This window comes from Vigna radiata, chromosome 5 (genome assembly GCF_000741045.1).
Source record: "Vigna radiata var. radiata cultivar VC1973A chromosome 5, Vradiata_ver6, whole genome shotgun sequence".
In the NCBI taxonomy this organism is placed as follows: domain Eukaryota; kingdom Viridiplantae; phylum Streptophyta; class Magnoliopsida; order Fabales; family Fabaceae; genus Vigna; species Vigna radiata.
Window position 1 is genome coordinate 24,263,260 of NC_028355.1, and position 21,417 is coordinate 24,284,676.

A 21,417-nucleotide genomic window follows, 5' to 3' on the forward strand; every position below is an offset into this window, starting at 1 on the left:
TGACACGTCCTTCGTTCTAGAGGTCTCGTAGGCTATTTCAAAAAGATAATGATACACAGACAACATTTTTTTGATAACATTTGAATATTAATCATACGTGTTATTGTGTGATTGATCCAAATGACACAATGATACCACCATAAACCAATCACACAATGACACGTATGATAATATTCAAATGTTGTCAAAAAATGTTATCTATGTATATTTATCCTTTCAAAAAATAATAGAAGGTATTGATAAATTAAAAACAATTGTTACAACTTTCTAATATCTTTTTCATTTAACCCATTACATTATTTTCTAAGACTTGTCAATTAATGAAAACACAGAAATAAATACTGAAAATTGCTAATAAGAAAATTACAAAAGAATCTTTGGTTTGGGAACTTTTAAGTATTAAAGAAATGTTGAATATATACATAGAAAGTAGTGTCGGTAAGACATGGATGCTCTTATTGTCGCTTTTGAGTGCTGGCAAGTCTCTGGAAACTGAGAATCACTTTTCTACTGAGGAAAACTCCACGATAATCATTTTATATTTTTCCCATGCTTATCAGGTCGTACATGGTCTTAGTTTTCCATAATAAAATATCTACCTCATAGGGAGGATGATAAGGATCACATACAGAAGTGATTTATAGTGCGGTTTAAAGCCAAAATGAAAATCGAATTCCTTTTCATAATAAAATGGGTTGTCCCTGTAACATGACCAATTTCCAAAAGTTACTTGAATTCAGAATCTTAAACACTGGCACAGAAACGATGAAGTTGACCCCACATGATGGTGGCTGTTTTAATCATTATTGCTGAATGTGATGGCTTACTAGAAAAAGTGGTGAGAGCAACAATTATCCAACTATCTAAAGTTGTGAGGTGGGTATTGGTCTGGGATGTGATGATGAGTGCTTGATCTATAAAAATCCTTCCTATTATATATATATCTGCTTGATTCAGATAAGAATCTGTAAAAATTTCCAGATTTCTATGGGTTACTACTGCTATAAACGCAGGAGTTGTAGCACTCATACATCAGATGTTATTGTGATGTTGGCCGTGGCCTTGATGCTCCTCTGCATACCGTGGCTCTTCACGCGTGAACAAGTGGTGGTGGTTGAAGAAAAGAAGACGAATTGGTCAGCTTTGATCACGCCAATACTGGTACTGTTCATTCTGCTTTTGCTGTCACTGATTGGAACTCCAAGGAAGGTTTATGCAAAGCCAACCTGCTATAGGTGTAAGCATGTCTGTTACTGTTACTGGTAGTGTCACTCCAACACCTGCTCCATCCATCATTGCTATTGTCTTCCCTGCTCTATGATTATTCTATATATCCTTCCCATTGCGTTGGAATACTATGATACCATCATAAATCATATATAGTTTTGTTACAAGAACTAAAAGGGAGAATCCAGTTGTGCTAATAATTTAAATGTAATTATAATTCAGCTGAAAAAAGTGTTATAGTTTTGAATTTAAGGTTTAGGATTATAATTTCATCAAATGTTAAGGATGTGGTGTTAGAAAAAAATTGATTATAATTAATTTCTTGAGATAAATCCAGTTGCTTAAAAAGAGGAAAAAGAAGAAAAAATGATGGTTTAATGAGGTGAAATGAAATTGGGTGAGCTCAACCTGACTTATTACCTAATTTTGTCCCCACCGCGGCTCAATTATTTTCTTCGGCCTGAAGCGGTGGTTTTTAAGTGGTTTACGCATCGTTCCTGCAACCACCATACAGGAACTACTTTAGTTATTTCTATACACAATCTTCACTTTACTAATCATTAGCATATAATTTATTTTCATTAAATTTTTTATTGCATTCTTTTACTCAAAAAAAAAAAAGGGACTAAGGTTCTAAAACCTACTCACAACAATTTTTATAAAAAAAAAAAAATCAAAAGATGGTGGGATTCATATGATCAGATTTGCAAATAATATCAAATTCACTCACTTAATTGAGTTTTTGGGCAAAAGTTTTAATGCGTGATTCCTGATTTTTTTTCATAATCTTTTAATACATATTTTTATATGTAATATGCATAATTCTTAGGTTAAACAAGGATGTTGATCCATTTATGCAATGAATTTTGTGAAACAAATACAATTTATAAAAACTAAAGTCCTTTTAAAATAAGGATTATATGAATAATTTTTTTACAGTAAAAATATATGCATTTTTTTTAAATGGTGTTTCTTCGAATACTCTAACTCTATGTCTAAGAGAAAAATATAAATTAAAGAAAGATAACTAATCATGTGAGTTGATATGATAAATTATATATGTTCAAAATTAATTTGTGTTTCTTTTAGATTTACAGATGAATAATAATAATAATAATAATATTTGTATTGACTTTCTCAAAACAATATGAAATATGTGATTTTTCTTTTTTAATATTCAAATTCTCTCTCTATAATACTGAAGTATAAGTGAAGATACATGTTTGCATTAGAATCCTCTACCACACTTAATTCTCTGCTGCTACTCTATGTTCCAGCAATACAAAGGTATATATAAATTACTATGAATAATTAAAAATTAGAAACAGGTTGCAACAGTGGAGGGGAATAAAAAACTTTGTTTCATTTGCCTGCATAAAAAAAATGATTTAATAAACATAGATAACATATTACTGTATTAAAAGAAAATGATAAAATAAACATACATAACGTTTATTTATATTTATGGTAATTATAAACATACATAACGTTTATTTATATTTATGGCAATAATAAATATATACAAATTTATCTATTAATTTATTTCATTATAATTTGAAATTTTAAAGTGATCAAATTTAAAATAAAATAATTCATATCTATACCTATATATACATAAAAAAAAATCATTTCTAATATCTATATTTGTTTTCTAATTTTACTCTTTGAATAAATTTTTTGTAAAATTAAAACAATTCTTTTATCAATTTTACCTTTAGTGATTTTTTTTAAAATTTAATAATTTTTTTATTTAACTTTTTTAAACCGAAGAATTCTTTTAATTATAAAACTACCTATAAAATAATAAAAATTATTTATAGTAAAATTATTAAAAAAATATTTATACTTAATTTTACAATAATAACAACAACAATAGCAATAATAACTTTATTATCTTTTGTTATTATAAAAAAATAAAAGCATATGCATACTGTATGTATTTTCACTAGTGTATATAAATAAAATAGAATTAAATACAAATATTAATTTAGTATTTGATTAATGTTATTAATGTAATTTGATATTTTCATACAGTGTTAGTTATTATATATATCAAATATTATATCATTAAATCGACTAAAATATAATTTTATTGTTAAAATATATTCATTTTACGTTTTTGTTTCCACAATCTTATTTTATTTTCCTATAAATTTCTTTTCTTATTTTGTTCTTTTATTTTAATTTAAAATCTTTTAAAAATTAGTCAATATATTATATACGGATATGATTGTGAGGGATATAAAGATATGTTGTGGCTGAGAATTGGAATATTATACTTTTTTACTTGTGTTGTGGGATAACCTATCACATTCACTGTTTAGTGACTCAGAATTAACTAACATTCACTATGCAAACCTACCATATCAAAAACACTATGTCAAGTAGATACCTGTACAAAAAATCATTTAAAAAAGATTAATATATATATATATATATATATATATATATATATATATATATATATATAAATTTATATATAAACCCTTAGCGTTATATGTTTGAAGAGACAAACATAATATTAATAATAGAGGTTACGTAAAAATGAAATAAAGAGTGATTAGTATGTAAAGTTGATTGAGATCCATTTCACATATAAAAGTTATGTTTATATTTTATTTTTATTTACAATGGCTTTAATAATATTAAAAAATAATAAATGCTGTAATTGAGAAAGTGAGAGTACAATTACAGTGAGTGAGACCTCCTTTTATGTTAATGTATGATTCTTATTTTAAACTTTTTAAAATAAAATTAATTGCACTCTAAAAAATATGTAAGATTAAAATTAATATTAACACTAGACTTTAACTAATACAAATACACTAACACCTATGTAAAGAATAAACCAAATACAAACTCACTACTCATGAACATTATATAATGATGTTAATTTATTTTTAATCATTATATATTAAAATAAAACACATTTACACACGTAAGATTAATAGTCTAATTATAATTTGGAAACTGATATTGACACCATTTTGACACTGCACACATGTCAAAATGTGGTTGGACGATTTTAGGTTAAAAAAAGCTGACACAAAGACATATTTAAAAGAGAAAAATCAAAGTTCTTTTTTTTAATTTAAAATCATCTAACCATATTTTATTTTAACATGTGTACAGTGTCAAAAATGTAATGTGAAAATATCATTTTCCTTATAATTTATTAGGTACATAAATTGTTTTCCTTTTTCTGATAGGTAGCGTTGACATGATACGTGTTTAATTTCAGTGGTGGGGCTACCCTCCTAAATGGTAATGAATTTGGCAACAAGCAGGTATGCATTCACAATATAAACTACCACTTCAAAAGGCAATTTATTAAAAAAAAAAAACAATACTTTCACACAAATATATTTTCTACATTTATTTGAAATTTTCGTTCATTATTTTTTTTTTCTTTTTTTTATAAATATAAAATTCACTTATACTATTTTATCTTTATATATAATCGTATCATTATTTAAAAATAAATAAATCTAAAACTTTGTTTTACGGTACACTCTACTCTTCTTTAGAATGTCCTACCTAGCTCTGTACTAACTCTAATATTTGACTCTCATTTTAAATGGTTGACACTCGCACAAATCACACACTGCCAAATCATCCGGTACAAACTTTATTTCCCAAACAATCTTCATCACGTTTAGCTATATATATAAATCTATAAACAAAATAGAACAAAAACTCATCAATTCCACCGCACAATTCTCACTTGTAATGGCATACGGTAGAAGCAGAGCCTCCTCTGTTTTTGACGGTTTCACTCTCAACCCCGTTCCATATCCCGTTTTACTAATCTTAGCACTGATCCTCTTGTTCCTAGCGATTTCATGGTATTTCTCCTATGAAGAAGTGGTTGAAGCTGCAGAAGAACAACTGGGGTGGATGCTGTTAGCCACACCGCTGCTGCTAATACTCATGGTTCGTTGGTTATCGTCTGTGGATACTTCAGAATGGTTCTTTTTCAACTCCTCGCCATGGGAGAGAAGAAGGACCACGCACAACTTTCCATCAGAGGGTACCTCTCCTTGGGGTGTTGCCGCTTTCATCCTCCTGGTTCTCGTGCTTCTGCACTATCAGTCCTCTTTTCTTGATTCCTGGTTTGTTTGATTTTGTTTCGTTTCTGTTCAGAGTTTCTCTGTTTCTCTACACTTTATTTTCTCTGTTTTTATTTCACTTTATTATTTATTTAGCGTAAAGGTTAATGCTATAGAGTGATTATTATTGTGTGTGTGTGTGTGTGTATATATATATATATATATATATAAGTAGATGAATAGATGCTGCTGCTGTATGAATATGAATTGGGTTTAAGGTGCTTCGTAATGATAATGATGATGGTGGCAAACTAGCACAGAAAAAAAAAACATTTTTTTTGTGTATTTTCATTTTTTTAAAAAAAGATAAATTTAAAAAAAAAAAAGAAAAAGAAAGACGTATTGGTCTAATCTAAAGAGCGGTTTCATTTCATACTTGCGTTACTTGAGATACATACTATTGGTGGTCAAAACTCGTTCCAGTATTTCTGCTGAAATGATGCTGAAGAAACGAAATGTTGAGGTTAATTTGTCTATTTAGTTTTTGAAATAAAGTACTTGGGCATCATTAGTTTCTTGAGAATACATATTATATTCTTCTCTATTTGAGTGTAGGAAAACTTTGTCTTTACATTCCTGAGACAATCTTCGTTTTTTAAGTATTTTAAAAAGTCACTCCTCCATGGCCAGTCAACATATGACATTGGAGAATGGAAACAATAAAACGAAAATGACAAACCCTCTTTTAAATATTTTATTCGAAAGTAAGTCTGATCGTTGTTTAAATTGCATTTTATATAAGATATATTAAAAGGAGTTACAAGTATATGTAAGATATAAAATATAGAAAACATAAATGGGAACTTTTGTATTTATTATTCAGTAATTACATAAAGAATGAAAATTATTACTGTTGGAGTGATGGTCTGAATGCGTTAAAGTTGAAGGTTGCGGCAGTAGTAGAATATGAAACGATGAAGAATATTAGGAGGAGAGGTAACAAGAAGAGGAATAACTGAAAGCTGATGGCTGTGCTATGGAGCTGAGCCATGTAGTCCTTGTAACGGGAGAAGGACAACAAGCCAATTACAATACAGAATATGGTGAGCAAATGGCCTGAAAGACCAGAACCATTGGTCATGCTTCCACCCAATTTCCATTCTTCACCCCTTCTTTTAGGGAAGAACATTTTCTCCTCTTTTTTTTCCTTTGGCTCACCACACCAGCACAAACCAGGACTCTCTCAGAACAAGCACAAACTCTGCTTGGCTTATATACTATAGCTTCAATGTTTCTGTAATTAGGTTGGGTTTGGCATATTCTTTGAGTTTAACCAACATACAAGTTTATGGTGGTACAAGTATTTTCAACTAGCTTGGCAAGGTATCTGTGTGAAGGATTGGAGGTCTTTAACACGCATTCCAATATACAAACATCGACGAGATCAATTAAAAAAAAATAATGATATTTTAATAACTCTTTTTTAATAATTTTTTTACAACAGGACACTCTGTTTGAATTTATTCTAAAAAAATATTTGAAACGGACCAATCACAAACTGTCACGTATGCGTTGTCAAAAAGTTATAAAAAAAAATAGGTTAAATATGTTTTTAGTCCCTATACTTTGAGACGATTTTGGTTTTAGTCCATTTTCAAACTATGGTACAATTTAGTCTTTCAACTTTAGAAAACTCTGGTTTTAGTCATTTTCACCAATTTTTTTAACTTTATTTGTTGTTTCAAGCACGTTTTATTATAGCATTTGGATTGTTTATACTGTTTGACACTTAACTGAGAAACGCGTTTGAAACAACAAATAAAGTTAAAAAAAATTTGGTAAAAAGGACTAAAACCAGAGTTTGCTAAAATTGAAGGACTAAATTGTACCATAGTTTGAAAATGGACTAAAACAAAAACCGCCTCAAAGTATAGGGAATAAAAACATATTTAACCTAAAAAAATTGTTAAAGAGACTTTTTCCATTATAAAAATTTGTTATTATAAATGAGTTTTATTTTGTAAGTGCATTTGACTCTTTCTCCAACTTAATATTAAAATATTTCATTATGTATTTAAAAAATCACGTATATATATTTTTAGAATTAAAAAAATTATTTAAGAATATGTTATTGTAAATGAGAATAGACTTTGTTTACAATATTCCATGTGTATCTATATTTTCTTATAACACTCGATATTCTATATTCGTTTTGAATTGAAATACGAAATCTATAGGCAGATATTAAGCTTGAGTTAGATTAGAATAATCAAATATGACTACAATTAAGTAAGATTGTGTTTTTGGAAAGATTATAATATTTTATTTTTTCTTTTGCAAAGTGTTTAGGGTTTTACATTCAAGCTCAATTGTTTATTATTGTATTTAGTGACTAGATTATTTATAAAAAAACTCCCACATTTTAAGTTATTAATGCATATTAAATATCATTATTTATCTCTTTATTTTAAATTTGGATTAGTAACAACTTAATTACAATCTAATTAATTATCTTTTGTTTTAAATTTATCATTTCTCTATCGACTTACTGTTTAACCTATTAGTCACCATCAACTCTAATACATTAGTATGTAACACTATAATAAAGAATAAAAAATATTTAATAAAATTTATCCGCCAACTTTAATACATTGGTAAATAACACTGTAATGAAGAATAAAAAATAATTAGTGATATAAACTAACATAGTCAGTTAAAGTGAAATTGGAATTTGACTTGTTTAAATAAAACGTGAATTTTGAACCTTCTAATAGAAAAAGGGATATGACTGAATACATATAGAAGAATCGTGATTAATTAATGAGAATCACAAATCTTAAAAATTATTGCTTGTAAAAATAATACTATATTTAGTTTTATTACATAATACTTGATCATTGAATTGGATAATAAATTTGATACTCCATTATTAAATTATTGATTAACAATATGTGGATAAAATGTGTATAGCAATTTTTGCAAAACAGTTCCTCTCCTCACTAAGACCAACAGCTTAATTAACTGGTTTATCTCAGTATCCAATGGCATCGTAACAATTACAGTGTTTATGTATTGTGGCAGAAAAAGTATACCATGGTAACAATTAAATCCATGTGGCACTTCACATGGTTTAAACCAGACCACAGTTAAAGATTAACCAATGTAGTCTATTGCCTTAAGTTTTCGTAACACATGCATGTGTGGTCATATGTTGGTTTATCTTAACTCTTTTAAATGTACAAGTCAATGGAAGATAAATCTGTAGTACCACTCTTTATCGTTTTACAGAAAGTATTCATTTTTCTCTTCTAGATCATGAACATTCAAATAGTGAAAATTAGACTATTTGATCTTTAGTACAATTTTAGTATTTTAAATGGTATTTATATAATTGTATTTTTTTTATAAAATGAAAGATAAAAAATAAGTAAAATCCTTATATAAATTCGTGATCTTTTAAATTTTTGAAACTCTGGTTAAACTGTAATAGATTACATGTAATAGTAACATAGCCAAATTATCTAGTTGTAAAAGAAATATCCAAGTTGTAAGTGATTTATTGGAGCTATTTGGTAGGTTGAGACAGATATTCATAAAGATGCATTAAGCATTTGGTTGAAGGCCGATACATCAATGATAGATAAAGCCATTTTTAATGCAATTTCACAGTCAGTAAGCCATCCATTCGTTATAAATTATGCTCTCCAATCTCAATCTGCTTCATCCTTTCATCTCTCACTTCCAACTCTGCCTTCTTCTTTTTCATCTGCTGTTATTGGTTGCCATTTCCAATGCAAATTTTCATCCATCTCCAAGGTCCACTAGTCTGCTTCTGTTTGTTGTCTGTGTTTTTTGTGGTGAGAAGCTCCAGCAATGAATACCACAGGACGGTCCAGGTAGTTGGCCAAGGAGAATGCGCAGACTGCAGCCATAACAACATTAAGACCAGTCATGCTTTCTCAGGTACATTTTCTTATAATATGTCAGTATATGCTTAGTATAATAGCAATGATATATATATTTATATATTCACAAATCCATTTAACCATATAACTTTGTTTAATTCTTCAATCATTCATTCATATATTATACAGTAAACTACTGGTTTTTACCTTTTAATTATGCTACTAGCCAGTATGAAGCCTAATTCTATAATATAAGAATCCTGTGCATTACCTGTGTGTAGGACTACGTGTAGCGGTAAACTGTAAGTCACCTCATGGACACTACAGAACGAGAGGGGTGGGTGCCCTTGACGAACATGGAAACTTCAAAGTATCCCTTCCACAGGACATGGTAGAAGATGGTGAGCTAAAAGAAGATTGCTACGCTCAGCTGCATAGTGCATCAGCCGAACCATGCCCTTCCCATGGAAACTCAAAAATTGTGACTGAGTCAGTATCGGAAGATACACACACCCTTAAGCCTGCTGCTGGAAAACTCACATTCTCATCAGCTATGTGCACTTCAGCCTTTTTCTGGCATTTCTTCAAACACCCTCAGTTCCCCTTCCCTCCCAAAGATGACCACCCAATAGACCCGCCAGTCCATAAGGAACCTCTTCCTCCAACACCAACATATAAAAAACCTCCTACTAATTCTCCATCTCCGGTTACCAAGAAGCCATACCCGCCAAAGGAAAAGACACCTTCTTCTCCCACTCCCATTCATAGGCCTCTTCCTCCTACTACTCCCATTTCTGATCCCTCTCCTACTACGCCGCCATTTTTCAAATTATTTCCTCCTTTCCCATTCAACAAGAAGCCGTGCCCACCTCTAATTCCCAACATGGAACCTCCAAACTACTTTCAACATCCATGGTTTGGAAATTGGCCCCCTTCTCATTCATAGGCCGCTAATCATTGCACTAGCTTGGAGTTGATTTTTTGTGTTAGCAATGACGTTGGGATTGATTATTTTCAAATAAAATAAATGTCAGTGGATGGAGAAAGAGAGCAGAGAATAACAAATGATTGAGCAATGTTATCTGAGAATGTTTGGGTTTGTTGATGAATTTGAATGTGATGAGTTAATTAATAAGTAAACATTTCTATTTTAATTAATCTTGTAAATTATATTGTTTAGATGAGTGAAGAAAGAGCGGATAAAAGATGAAAACAAAGTTCAAATTTTATAAATCGTCGTGATTAATCGTAAAAAAAATGAAAAAAAGGTTAAAACTTTATAAAATGAATGTGATTGATAAAAAAATATGGTGGTTGATTTTAGTTTATAATTATTATTTTTTCACGCTTTTAATTTAAATAATAATAGCTATTTTTTTCTTCTTTTCAACTTAATATTTTCTCTCTTCTGTTTATCACATAATTTAACATTGCAGTGTTTATTTTCATATAATATTTTCTTTTATTATAAAATTTAATTACTTGAATAATTCCACTATTCACTCTTTAAATTTATTTATTTTTATTAAAAAATTATCTTTATATAATAAAAACCAAATTAAACAAATGTATTTAGGCATTCAATATGATATTATTGATATATTAACTACTTTCTTAAATAACTGACATTTAGTGATATTAGAATAATTTTCTATTTCATTAACAGCACAATTCATTTGCGTTATTTGTATCTTAAAGATTGAAATATTCATCGGTCAACTTTTTTGTGCACTAAAAATTTGCATGATAAATTTTTGGCAATTTCTTCTGCATCCTTTTTTCTTCTTCATGCACCCCATAAATAATGATGACATGATATTGACTCTCATTAAGTGATTTTTTCCGGGTAGCCCATTTTGTAATATAATATCTTTTGAATTGAATAATTTAGAATATATATTTTTTATTGTCTTTCGAATTAAGATATTTTTGGATTTAAAAATATATTTAAGATAATATAATATGGAATGTATTTAAAAAAATATTATTTTTCTATTAAAAAGTATGAAATCTGATTAACTAGAAGCACTCTCTTTTCTTGTTTTCGAGAATTCTTTTATTTCAGATTATATAATATGGAATGTATTAAAAGAAAAACATTATTTTTCTATTCAAAAGATATGAAATTTGATTAGCTATAAGCATTCTCTTTTCTTGTTTTCCAGTATTCTTTCATTTTACACTCTTACAACCATTCTCGAAAATTACATCAATTCTCGAAAAACAAAACTGCAAGGTAAATTATGCCTTTTTATTATAATTTTAACGAAAAATAATTTGAATTTCATGGGAGTACAGAAAGAAAAAAGAGTAATGCAAGGAGAATGAACCTATTTTTTTATATTTTTTATCAATACATACAATCTTGTAATAATATTTGGGCTGGAAAGATGGGCTTAAGCCTTACAATGTGCAACATAATCCATGCATTGTATTTCCTTTGAAATGGAGGAATTGAATTTTAAAAGACGTAATATTATTATGATGGTATATGAAAAAATTGTTGATTTTTGGCATAAAGTAAATTAATATATACTAATATTAAATGGAAGAAAAGAAGGTGCCGGGTCTATGGAGTTGGAGAAAGGAAGGGAGAAATAAGATGGATCCGATCTTAACTGTAGTGAGTTCACCTATTCAGAGGGAGCCACGTGTACAAATGGAACACCATCACACTATTTATACTCCTTCCCCTTCCCTAACACAGTAAGTCACTTTTAATCTCTCTCACTTTCCTTCGACTCTCAATTCAATTGCAACGCAACAATGCCCAACCCTAGGGTTTTCTTCGACATGACCATCGGAGGCCAACCCGCCGGCCGCATAGTCATGGAGCTCTTCGCGGACACCACTCCCCGAACCGCCGAGAACTTCCGCGCCCTCTGCACCGGCGAGAAGGGAGTAGGCCGCAGCGGCAAGCCCCTCCACTACAAGGGATCCGCCTTCCACCGCGTCATCCCCAACTTCATGTGCCAGGGCGGAGACTTCACCGCCGGGAACGGCACCGGTGGTGAATCCATTTACGGCTCAAAGTTTGCGGACGAAAACTTCATCAAGAAGCACACAGGTCCTGGCATTCTATCGATGGCGAACGCGGGACCGGGCACGAATGGATCTCAGTTCTTCATCTGCACCGTTAAGACGGAGTGGCTGGACGGGAAGCACGTGGTGTTCGGGGAGGTGGTGGAGGGCCTTGACGTGGTGAAGGAAATCGAGAAGGTGGGATCCAGCTCAGGCAAGACCGCCAAGCCCGTCGTCGTCGCTGACTGCGGGCAACTCTCCTAATGCTCATTCATGCAAACGGTGTCGTTTTACTGCTTTGTCTTATTTTATTTTAGTCTGTTAAAGTTGAGTGATTTGAGGTATTTCTGTTAGGGTTGCTACGGCGGAGTCTTTCTTCCGATCATAAAACTCACACTACTGCTGTGCTACGTTAAATAAATTTAGGTTTAATAATTTTTTAATCTTTAATTCCTACTTCTTTTTCGCTTTTAACATCATTTTCGGCTTTTTAATACTTTTTTCGTTGCTATTTAATCCTCCACGCAACTTATATACAATCTATAACAGTATTAAATTATTGTTCACTGTTTAAAATTTTTATTAATATATATATATATATGTAGTTTTCATTTAATGAAAATCAATTCCATTTTTTAAGTAAATACTAAACAAAGCAAAAACTCTTCATTGCTATATTGGGACATAAACAACTGGTTTATCTTCTACAGAAAATCATTGATTATTTTTTTATTTTGTTGTCATGGAACACAGAACAACATTTGAAAGTTTTGGATTGACCATGTATGTATTTGTATTTTAGATTCAGTAAGGTATTGTTTGAAATGTTTTAAAACGCAAAAATTGAATTTCAATGAAAAGTATTTTAAATTTTCAATTATATCAATAAAACTAATTTAGTTTTAAATATAATAATTTGATATATAAATTACAATATTTATTTTAAATAAATAATAAAACTTTAAAAAACATGTAGAATTATATTATAAAATATATTAGCTTATAAGTTTATAATCTGGTTTGATCTAAGTTAATCTATTCGCGATTAAACTTTTCGATAAGAGAGGAAACTTTTAATTTAATGATCTTTGATTTAATTTTAGATTACAACTGTTTTATTGATTAGATTTATTTTGTATGAATTTTAGACTATTCTGTTCTACCAAATCACAATATAAATTACGCCTCTTGGAACATATATAAACATAGAGAGACTTAGACTACATATGCGTTTTGTTTGTAAATTCCCATTTTAGATAAACAATCTATTTTATTTTAAATATAAAATTAAACAAATATTTAACTAGTTTTTTGAGAAATTGAAGTATATATATTTATGGGAAAATATGTTTTTAAGAAAAAAACAACACAACACTCACGCACGCATTATAAATAAACTGTGGTATGTCTGGATTAATTTATAAGTTTTGCTCACTTTATTATTTTAGTTCTGTCTTGGGTTTGTATAGTCTGGATGCATTTAATTCATGACTTCGATAAATATAATCTAATCAAATTAATTTTTTGTATGAATTATATTAGATGGACAACTGGATTGAGTTGAGTTTTTTTTTTTTTATATCTAATTATAATTGGATTGAGCAAGGAGTTAATGAATATTAAATTTAACAATCCAATTCTACAATAAATGTATAATAAAACAATTATTTATCTAATTATATTATAAAAAAAGTATATTACATTATATATATTAGAAATATTGCAATTATCTAATAATTATTAAGAAAAGCATTAAAGTAGTTTGTGAAATATTTTTCTTAAAAATTAAATATTTTTTAAATTACTTATTTGATCTAACTTAGCCCCATTATAATTAGGTCGTTAAATTAAAAAAATAAATTGGATTCCATCCGATTATATTCAATTATATTATATCAAATTAAATTAAATTCGATATAAGGACAAGTTTAACCCCTAATTTATTGGGTTATCATTTTGGGCCGCACTTGTTATAATTGTTCCATCACATCAATTCTGATCTATAAAATATAATGGTTCCATCGTGTTGCCATCGTTACCCTTTGCTGTTACCACCGTCTCTTGCCATCACTACTTGTCTATGTTATATCATGAATAGATTCATGTATTAGATTATATAATTTAAAATAATATCAACGAAAAAAAAATCCATTGCACAATCCAGAAAGAAATCATCTATTAAAGGTAAAGCGATAATTTATGGATATGGGGTGCAGAAAGAAAACCACATTGGGCTTGGTTGGGGTTGGGATTGGGCTGAGCTTCTTTGGATTTGGGTACATCGGTAGCTGTACTCGGTGTGCATAGAGTTGTATACGTAGAAGAAGACGTTAAATAAGGAGGTTTCCTTCAAAATCGTAATGCATAGTTTCCTCTGTCTGTGTTTCCTCCAAACGTGGAACTAACATGTTATTTAAATTCACTGGAGCAGTTAAAATTGACCATTTTCAGTTACTTATCATGATTGAATGATTAATTTAAACGTAAATACATTGCAGCATGAATGAAGGCATGCATTGTCGCGAAGCAGAGCATGAGGCGGGAAGCTTCCGAAGAGGAAATGATGAAAAAGTGGTGAGCCCCTTTGATCAGAAGAGAGTGAAGGGATAGTGACAGTGATAGTGACATTGATGGGGATTGCAGAGAACTCAAAGGGTTTGGTTCTGGCCGTCGCGTCGGGTGTGTTCATAGGGGCAAGCTTCATTTTGAAAAAGAAAGGTCTTAAACAAGCTGCTACTAACGGCACTCGTGCAGGTCTTCATCCTTTTTAGAATTTTAATTTTGTTCATGCTCATTCTGATTGCTATGTATGCGTGAAATGTAAGTAATTTTACCTACAGGAGTTGGAGGCTATTCTTATCTACTACAGCCTTTCTGGTGGGCTGGCATGGTTACAAGTATTTCTTTTTTTCTCTACTGTTATTGTTACCATTCTTAAAGCTTTATTATGTTTTTATTTGGATATCAAAACTCACTGTTATTGGTGGCAGTGTTTATTGGGGAGGTTGCTAATTTTGTGGCTTATATATATGCTCCTGCACTTCTCGTTACTCCCCTCGGCGCACTGAGTATAATTGTCAGGTATCAGTGCCTTAGATTTCTTGTCATCAATCTTAATATGTTATCACATTGTGACTTCCTGTTCAAACTCGCTCAATCCATATGTGCATTGGGATAGTGCTGTTTTAGCCCACTTCTTGTTGAAGGAAAAGCTTCAGCAGATGGGGATTTTGGGTTGTGTGTTCTGCATCGTGGGTTCAGTTCTCATTGTCATCCATGCACCTCAAGAGCACGCTTTGAATTCTGTACAAGAAATATGGGATCTCGCCACTCAGCCTTGTTCGTTTTCTTTATCTTTTCCTTATTTTTAGTTACTCTTGTATTAAGTTCATTTGTGGTCTGTAAGTGTCGATTCTCATAATCTCTTTTTTGTTTCAACAGTATTTCTTGTTTATGTGACGGTAACAGTGTCGATAATTTTAGCCTTGATTTTGCATTTTGAACCTCGCTATGGTCAGAAAAATATGCTGGTCTACTTGGGAATTTGTTCATTGATGGGCTCACTTACGGTACTTGTGTTTCACCGATCACTGTGATGCAAGCTTTGTTTTGATATTGTAAAGCACACACTGAGTATATGCTGTCTAAACTATTCAGGTTATGAGCACAAAAGCCATAGGAATTGCAATCAAGCTTACATTAGAAGGAATAAGTCAATTAACGTATCCTCAAACTTGGTTTTTTCTTACCGTGGCTGTCATATGTATCATTACACAGCTGAACTACCTGAACAAGGTGAGTCCTGGATAAAATGATGTCAACTCTCTTTTATAGCAACTTACATTTTTATAAAATTTTGTTTGCACTTGAAAAGTCAATTTGATTATGGAAATATAATAATTTTTTTGTCATGACTAGAGTCTTATTTGTAAATTTTAAGAGTCTCATTATCTTACATCTTACTGTAATGAGAATTAATTTACAAGGTGTAAGTCTTAGGTTTGAGACTCTTCTTAACTGGATATGCTTTAAAACTAACTTGCATTATGCAGAACACACGTATTAAGATTATGCTCCAAATCAGAGTTTCATAACCACACTGCCTAGTTGTACTCTAATACAAACTCTATTTATAAATTCTTTACTCATAAGGGTTAATAGTAACAGTCTAGCTGTGTATCAAAGGCCTCTGGTAATAAGCTCATGAAAGTTGCGACTCTATAGTACATGCTTTGGAAATTTCATGATGAGGCTCTAAAGTTTCTGGCAGTCAGAAACCTTTTCCCTCTAAGTCTTTGGCAGATAACTTCATGATAAGGCTATTTAACATTATTGGTAAGTGGTAATAGTACCTCATGCCATTTCCCAATGTCATATTTGTGGAAATTTCAGAGAATATGGTTGTTGCGTGCTTCACATTTGCATATTAGTTATATATCATTTTCTGCAAAATATATAATCAATCGAGCCTTTCTTGACTAGTTAATTATATTTCAGCAATCAGTCTTATGAATTTTATATTTTTGTGCATGAAAATTGAGTTCTTGCACTTGATACAAACTTAATTGTACAGACAATTGAAATTAATGCGTACAAAAATGATTCTATGTTAGTCTTTGGGCTCTTTTGTTGCGAAGATTTATTATTTCATCACCTAGTTACAGAGACAGGTTAACTGAATTCTGATGTTGTTTTTATCGTCATAATATTTCTTTGCATATCAACCAGCTAAAGTTTATCTTGGTTTCCTTGATCTGTTGACTAATCTTGTACATTTTTTCTATATGGAACTGTGTTTCAGGCACTGGATACGTTCAACACAGCCATTGTCTCTCCCGTACATTATGTCATGTTCACAACTCTGACTATTATTGCTAGTGTGATAATGTTTAAGGTATCATGACATTTTCATAATCTTTTGGATTCCTTCGGTGCCATATCGAACTCTTTTTTAAAAAATTTCTGTGCAGGATTGGTCTGATCAGAGTGCAAGCAGCATAGCCTCTGAAATATGTGGATTTATCATTGTCCTTTCAGGAACAATCTTATTGCATGCGACAAGAGAAAAAGAACAACCTAACATGCGAGGTACAAGTTATGTTACTCTCAATCAATTGCTCACACCCGATCGCTAATCATCAGTCTGTTTGTTGTTTGAAGTGTGTGCATTACAGTTAGTTAACTTTAGATATTCGAGCCCAATACCTCGAACAAAAAGACTCATGGTTGTAGCTTCTATTTGCTATCTAATGAGTATCAATAATTCATCCATCCATGAACTCTCTTGATAGCACAGGCAGAGCGATTTCGTTGCATGGAGTAAACCTGATTCGGTGATGTTTACTTTGCATTACTGTTTGGTGCAGGGTCCTTAACATGGTACATTGGTGAAGACTTGGTGAAGGGCATTGAAGATGAACGCCTGAACCTTATTATACACGGGTCAGATTACATTGAACAGTGACTTTTTCAACGTAAGAGAATGCAACACTGCAAAGGTCAACCAAGTGGGTGCATGATTTGGAGCATTTGCAACCTGTGTAGTTTAAGAAATGTAGAAACTATCTTATACAATGTGTGATTTAAGCAAATCCTTTTCAAAATAAAATAAGGATTGCTGCCAGCCAGCCACATTGCAAGACTGGATAACAATGCAGGAATTAAAATAGGTAATTTGAATTATAAAAACTGAAGAAGGAATTAAAGAGGAAGAGATATAATGATGGAGTGAATTGATGGTTGTTGGGTTTTTTTGGCTGAAAATAGATCCATCTATTTGCAGCACATAATGAATGAATGAATTTGAAGAGCAGTGTGGAAGTAATAAATCGAGGCTTTGACATGTGAAATTGTGGTTGGAAAGGAGAAAAAATTTCTACCATTTGAAGCAGATACAGTTCACACTCACACACTACGGAGCTTATTTTTCCGACATTTCAGACTCTGTTCATTAATTGTGGTGGCTAACTTCACGGCTCACTAAATACTCATCACTGCTATGCCAACGGCTATTCAAATTACCATTACAACTTGTAATCAACATGTTTTGTAACATACAGATTTTAAATTTATAATTCGGTCCCAGGATGTCATAATCTTGCACGTTTCCTTCCATAATTTCCGCTCCTGAGGGAACAGAACACCTCCACCCATCAATTAAATCTCTCAAGATTTGCGTCTTCGCTGTACTACATTACTTAGACTTAATTGTCCTGTTCCATGACACTTGAAGATGCATATCGAGAAATTTATAATAAGAAAAATGATACTTTTACATAAATTTTTTACTTTCATTTACAATTGCTTTTGTTTGAGTCTTGAAGTGAAGAATTTACCTAATTAGTCATAATAGTATACTTTACAAGAACAATTTTGCTCCGTAAATTCGTAAATATTTTTCTTTCATTGACAACGTTGATTTTTATTGTGATAAAAAGTTGATTTTCTATGGCAAAAACCATTCTTAAAGTCATCGGAATGGTGAATTATTACAGACATTAGCGTAACATGCTTATATTCTGTACATGGTTCTATTTTGATACTAGCTAGCGATCCACCATTAATGAATGTCGTATCGTACCACCCTACATGGTTTGAATCCCATTTGAAAAACGATATATGGTACCGCATTAAATGTAACAGTTGAGGGTTGGAACTCAGAAATGAGAGATCATTTACTGCTCTTCCACTTTTTTCGTCACTTTAATTCAACTATTTAAGTGTTCCTCGCACTCTGATCACACCAATCCATATCCATTTCTTTCTTCCTTGCTTTTTGCTTAGTGGGCTTCCATTCCAGCATTCATGGACTTGCAAGGGAAGCTTTTCTTAGCAGCATTTGCCATTCTTGCAGCGGCCATTCATGAAACGCAGGCAGACACTATGGTCACTGGCACTGTCTTTTGTGACCAATGCAAAGACGGACAGAGATCCCTTTTCGATTATCCTCTCAATGGTGAGTCAGATCTAAGTCCTTCGACATTTTGTTCTTGTCTCTGTTGATGGCGTATTCATAGTCTTTCTGAATTATGTTTTGAAAATGTTTACATCTGACCTTTTCTTACAGACCTCAAATTTAGTTTAAAGAAACACTATCGTCTCAAACTCTAATAAGAGAATACTTCTATTAGACTGATATTCAACCAAGTGGCATACATGACAACTTCATTAACTTTAGAATGGTCAAACATATTAAAAAGCTACATAATATTCATTTGTAATTCACAGTTCATGCCTTTTACACTCTTAATTCGCAAATTGTTTTGAGATTATATATGTCTACTCATATAATGATTTATATACAGCTGTGTTTTTTTATATCTAAATGTTGTCATCACATCATTTATTATTTGTTCTCTTTATTAATAAACCAAGTACATGTATCTACTTTTTATCTCCCATGCTAAAATCTTGTGAGGTGAAAGAGTTCTTTTTCTTCTTTTTCCTGCTTCGGATAAAAAGCATGGACAAGTCAACCCCTTTATTCTTTCAATAAATGAAGTTTGAAAATATTACAGGTGGCCAGCTGGTAATTTAGATGTTAAATAAATAATGTGGTAACCATAAATCTGATTACTTTTAAAGATCAATATTTTTAAATTTCTTTTGCACCCTCTTGCTTGCTGCAGGTGCAAAAGTAACTCTGTCCTGTGTTGACAGTAATGGACAAATTATAATGTCAAGAGAAGAAACAACCAATTGGTTTGGAAGCTATACGATGAGGTTTGATGGTGCACCGGACTTGAGTGGCTGTTCTGCCCGTGTCTCAGGAAGTGGGCAAGGGTCAATGGGTTGTGGTGAAGGAGCTGGTCCTTCTCAAAATCCCAAACTCATGTTTAGGATGTTTGACATGGAGATGTATACGGTGGATTCTCTCCTTGCTCAGCCTTCACAACCCATGCAGTACTGCTCGAGATCTTCCAACCCAGTGCCAGCACCAGTCACACCACCCAATTCTACTCCACATTTCAAGCTACCTCCACTGCCAGAATTCCCTCCATTACCATCACTACCACCACTACCATCATTACCACCCCTACCACCAGTCATCTTTGCAGAAGCTTCGGCATGTCCATCAGAGTAAGTTTATACTTGACTTATCAGTTCAAGTAGCAATGTCAGTATTTAAGTCAAGAAAAGGGACATGGGAGAACTTAGCAAGCTCTACCTGTGTCTAATATGCATTTATGTAGTCGTTCTAAAACATCATAATCTTATACTACTATTCAATAACTAGGATCAATTGGTTCCACGTACAAAATCAGGATTTTCACAAACAAGTTTGATTACAATATCGATAATTTTCTAAATTGTCTAAATTGTCAGGAAGTGGACAATGTCGGAATACAAATGCTACTGGAGGGGTGTGAACCGGGACACTAAAGTAGCAGTGGCTTTTGGAATGGTTGCGGCAAGGAGATATGGAACAGACATTACACTGTGGCATGGGTTGCAAGGGAAAGGAGATCCTTACAGGACACTTCTCAGAGAAGGGATCACTGCACTTCTTAATTCCTATAATAGCTTTCAATTCTCTTATCATCCTATTGGGGTGGTTCAACACATGAATTTGGCTTTGATGGGTTCAACCAGGAGTGTCCTCCTTACTGCTCTACACTTCAAGAGGGCCAATTCTGGTGCTGGGAATGTCACCTGCAAATTTACCACTTGCAAATAATTTATAGACATTGAAAAGGATTGTTTTGAGGGAATAATCAGTTCTATTTCAAAGGTTCTCTGACAACTTTTGATAAAAAATTTCTTAACTCAAAAAAATGCAGGATAGAAAATTGAATACTCTTCAATAGATTGTCTTAATCTTTATTCTATATATGGAGCTTGGTGTTGTATGGTTTTTTACCTGCATAGGCACTGGTAATGGGACGCATTTCTTTAGGATATTGTTACTACTTACAAGAATCTAAAAGCACCACTCGAGGAAAAACTGAACTAATATGTATGAATTTAAGTACAGTGAAATGGGGTTCTTTCTGCCAGCATTGTTTGGATGAGAGATTCTGTAGTCGATGAATAAACATTACATGCTTTTCCCAAGCAAATGCTATTTCTCAGTAAGTTTCTTTCCGTTTCTATCTATCTACATTCAATTTAACCAAATTACCATAGAAGCATTAATCACATTCCTAATTGACTATTAATGATTTTGTGCTGTTAAATATTCTAATCAACATTTTATTAGAAACACCTAGCATTAT

General features: G+C 31.7%; 5 protein-coding genes and 1 long non-coding RNA gene across 7 annotated transcripts; all 6 read left to right on the forward strand.

Annotated features, from left to right (window-relative positions):
* The first annotated feature begins 620 nt into the window (after positions 1-620).
* LOC111241683 lies at positions 621-1,479 on the forward strand. Its single transcript, XR_002667940.1, has 2 exons — positions 621-876; positions 982-1,479. It is a non-coding gene; the product is annotated as an uncharacterized LOC111241683 (long non-coding RNA).
* Positions 1,480-4,830: 3,351 nt separating this feature from the next.
* LOC106761775 lies at positions 4,831-6,301 on the forward strand. The gene is made up of 2 exons (XM_014645344.2): positions 4,831-5,339; positions 6,218-6,301. Exons 1-2 carry the CDS (start codon positions 4,957-4,959, stop codon positions 6,219-6,221), a joined length of 387 nt encoding a protein of 128 aa, XP_014500830.2. The 5' UTR covers positions 4,831-4,956; the 3' UTR covers positions 6,222-6,301.
* Positions 6,302-9,045: 2,744 nt separating this feature from the next.
* On the forward strand, positions 9,046-10,335 carry LOC106762446 (proline-rich protein 4). The gene is made up of 2 exons (XM_014646364.2): positions 9,046-9,239; positions 9,463-10,335. The coding sequence occupies exons 1-2, from the start codon at positions 9,068-9,070 to the stop codon at positions 10,125-10,127; spliced, it is 837 nt and encodes a 278-aa protein (XP_014501850.1). The 5' UTR covers positions 9,046-9,067; the 3' UTR covers positions 10,128-10,335.
* A 1,433-nt stretch (positions 10,336-11,768) lies between these two features.
* LOC106762447 (peptidyl-prolyl cis-trans isomerase) lies at positions 11,769-12,652 on the forward strand. Its single transcript, XM_014646365.2, has one exon. It carries the CDS (start codon positions 11,948-11,950, stop codon positions 12,464-12,466), a length of 519 nt encoding a protein of 172 aa, XP_014501851.1. The 5' UTR covers positions 11,769-11,947; the 3' UTR covers positions 12,467-12,652.
* A 2,018-nt stretch (positions 12,653-14,670) lies between these two features.
* On the forward strand, positions 14,671-18,020 carry LOC106761647 (probable magnesium transporter NIPA6). Of its 2 annotated transcripts, none has more exons than XM_014645213.2 (9): positions 14,671-14,956; positions 15,043-15,099; positions 15,193-15,283; positions 15,381-15,541; positions 15,644-15,771; positions 15,860-15,997; positions 17,004-17,096; positions 17,173-17,290; positions 17,569-18,020. In XM_014645213.2, exons 1-9 carry the CDS (start codon positions 14,833-14,835, stop codon positions 17,664-17,666), a joined length of 1,008 nt encoding a protein of 335 aa, XP_014500699.1. In that variant the 5' UTR covers positions 14,671-14,832; the 3' UTR covers positions 17,667-18,020. The 2 variants fall into 2 exon arrangements, with proteins under 2 accessions (XP_014500699.1, XP_022636038.1); XM_022780317.1 differs by having other exon boundaries at positions 14,671-14,950.
* A 909-nt stretch (positions 18,021-18,929) lies between these two features.
* On the forward strand, positions 18,930-21,336 carry LOC106761266. Its single transcript, XM_014644798.2, has 3 exons — positions 18,930-19,157; positions 19,831-20,281; positions 20,528-21,336. Exons 1-3 carry the CDS (start codon positions 19,007-19,009, stop codon positions 20,877-20,879), a joined length of 954 nt encoding a protein of 317 aa, XP_014500284.1. The 5' UTR covers positions 18,930-19,006; the 3' UTR covers positions 20,880-21,336.
* Positions 21,337-21,417: the final 81 nt, after the last annotated feature.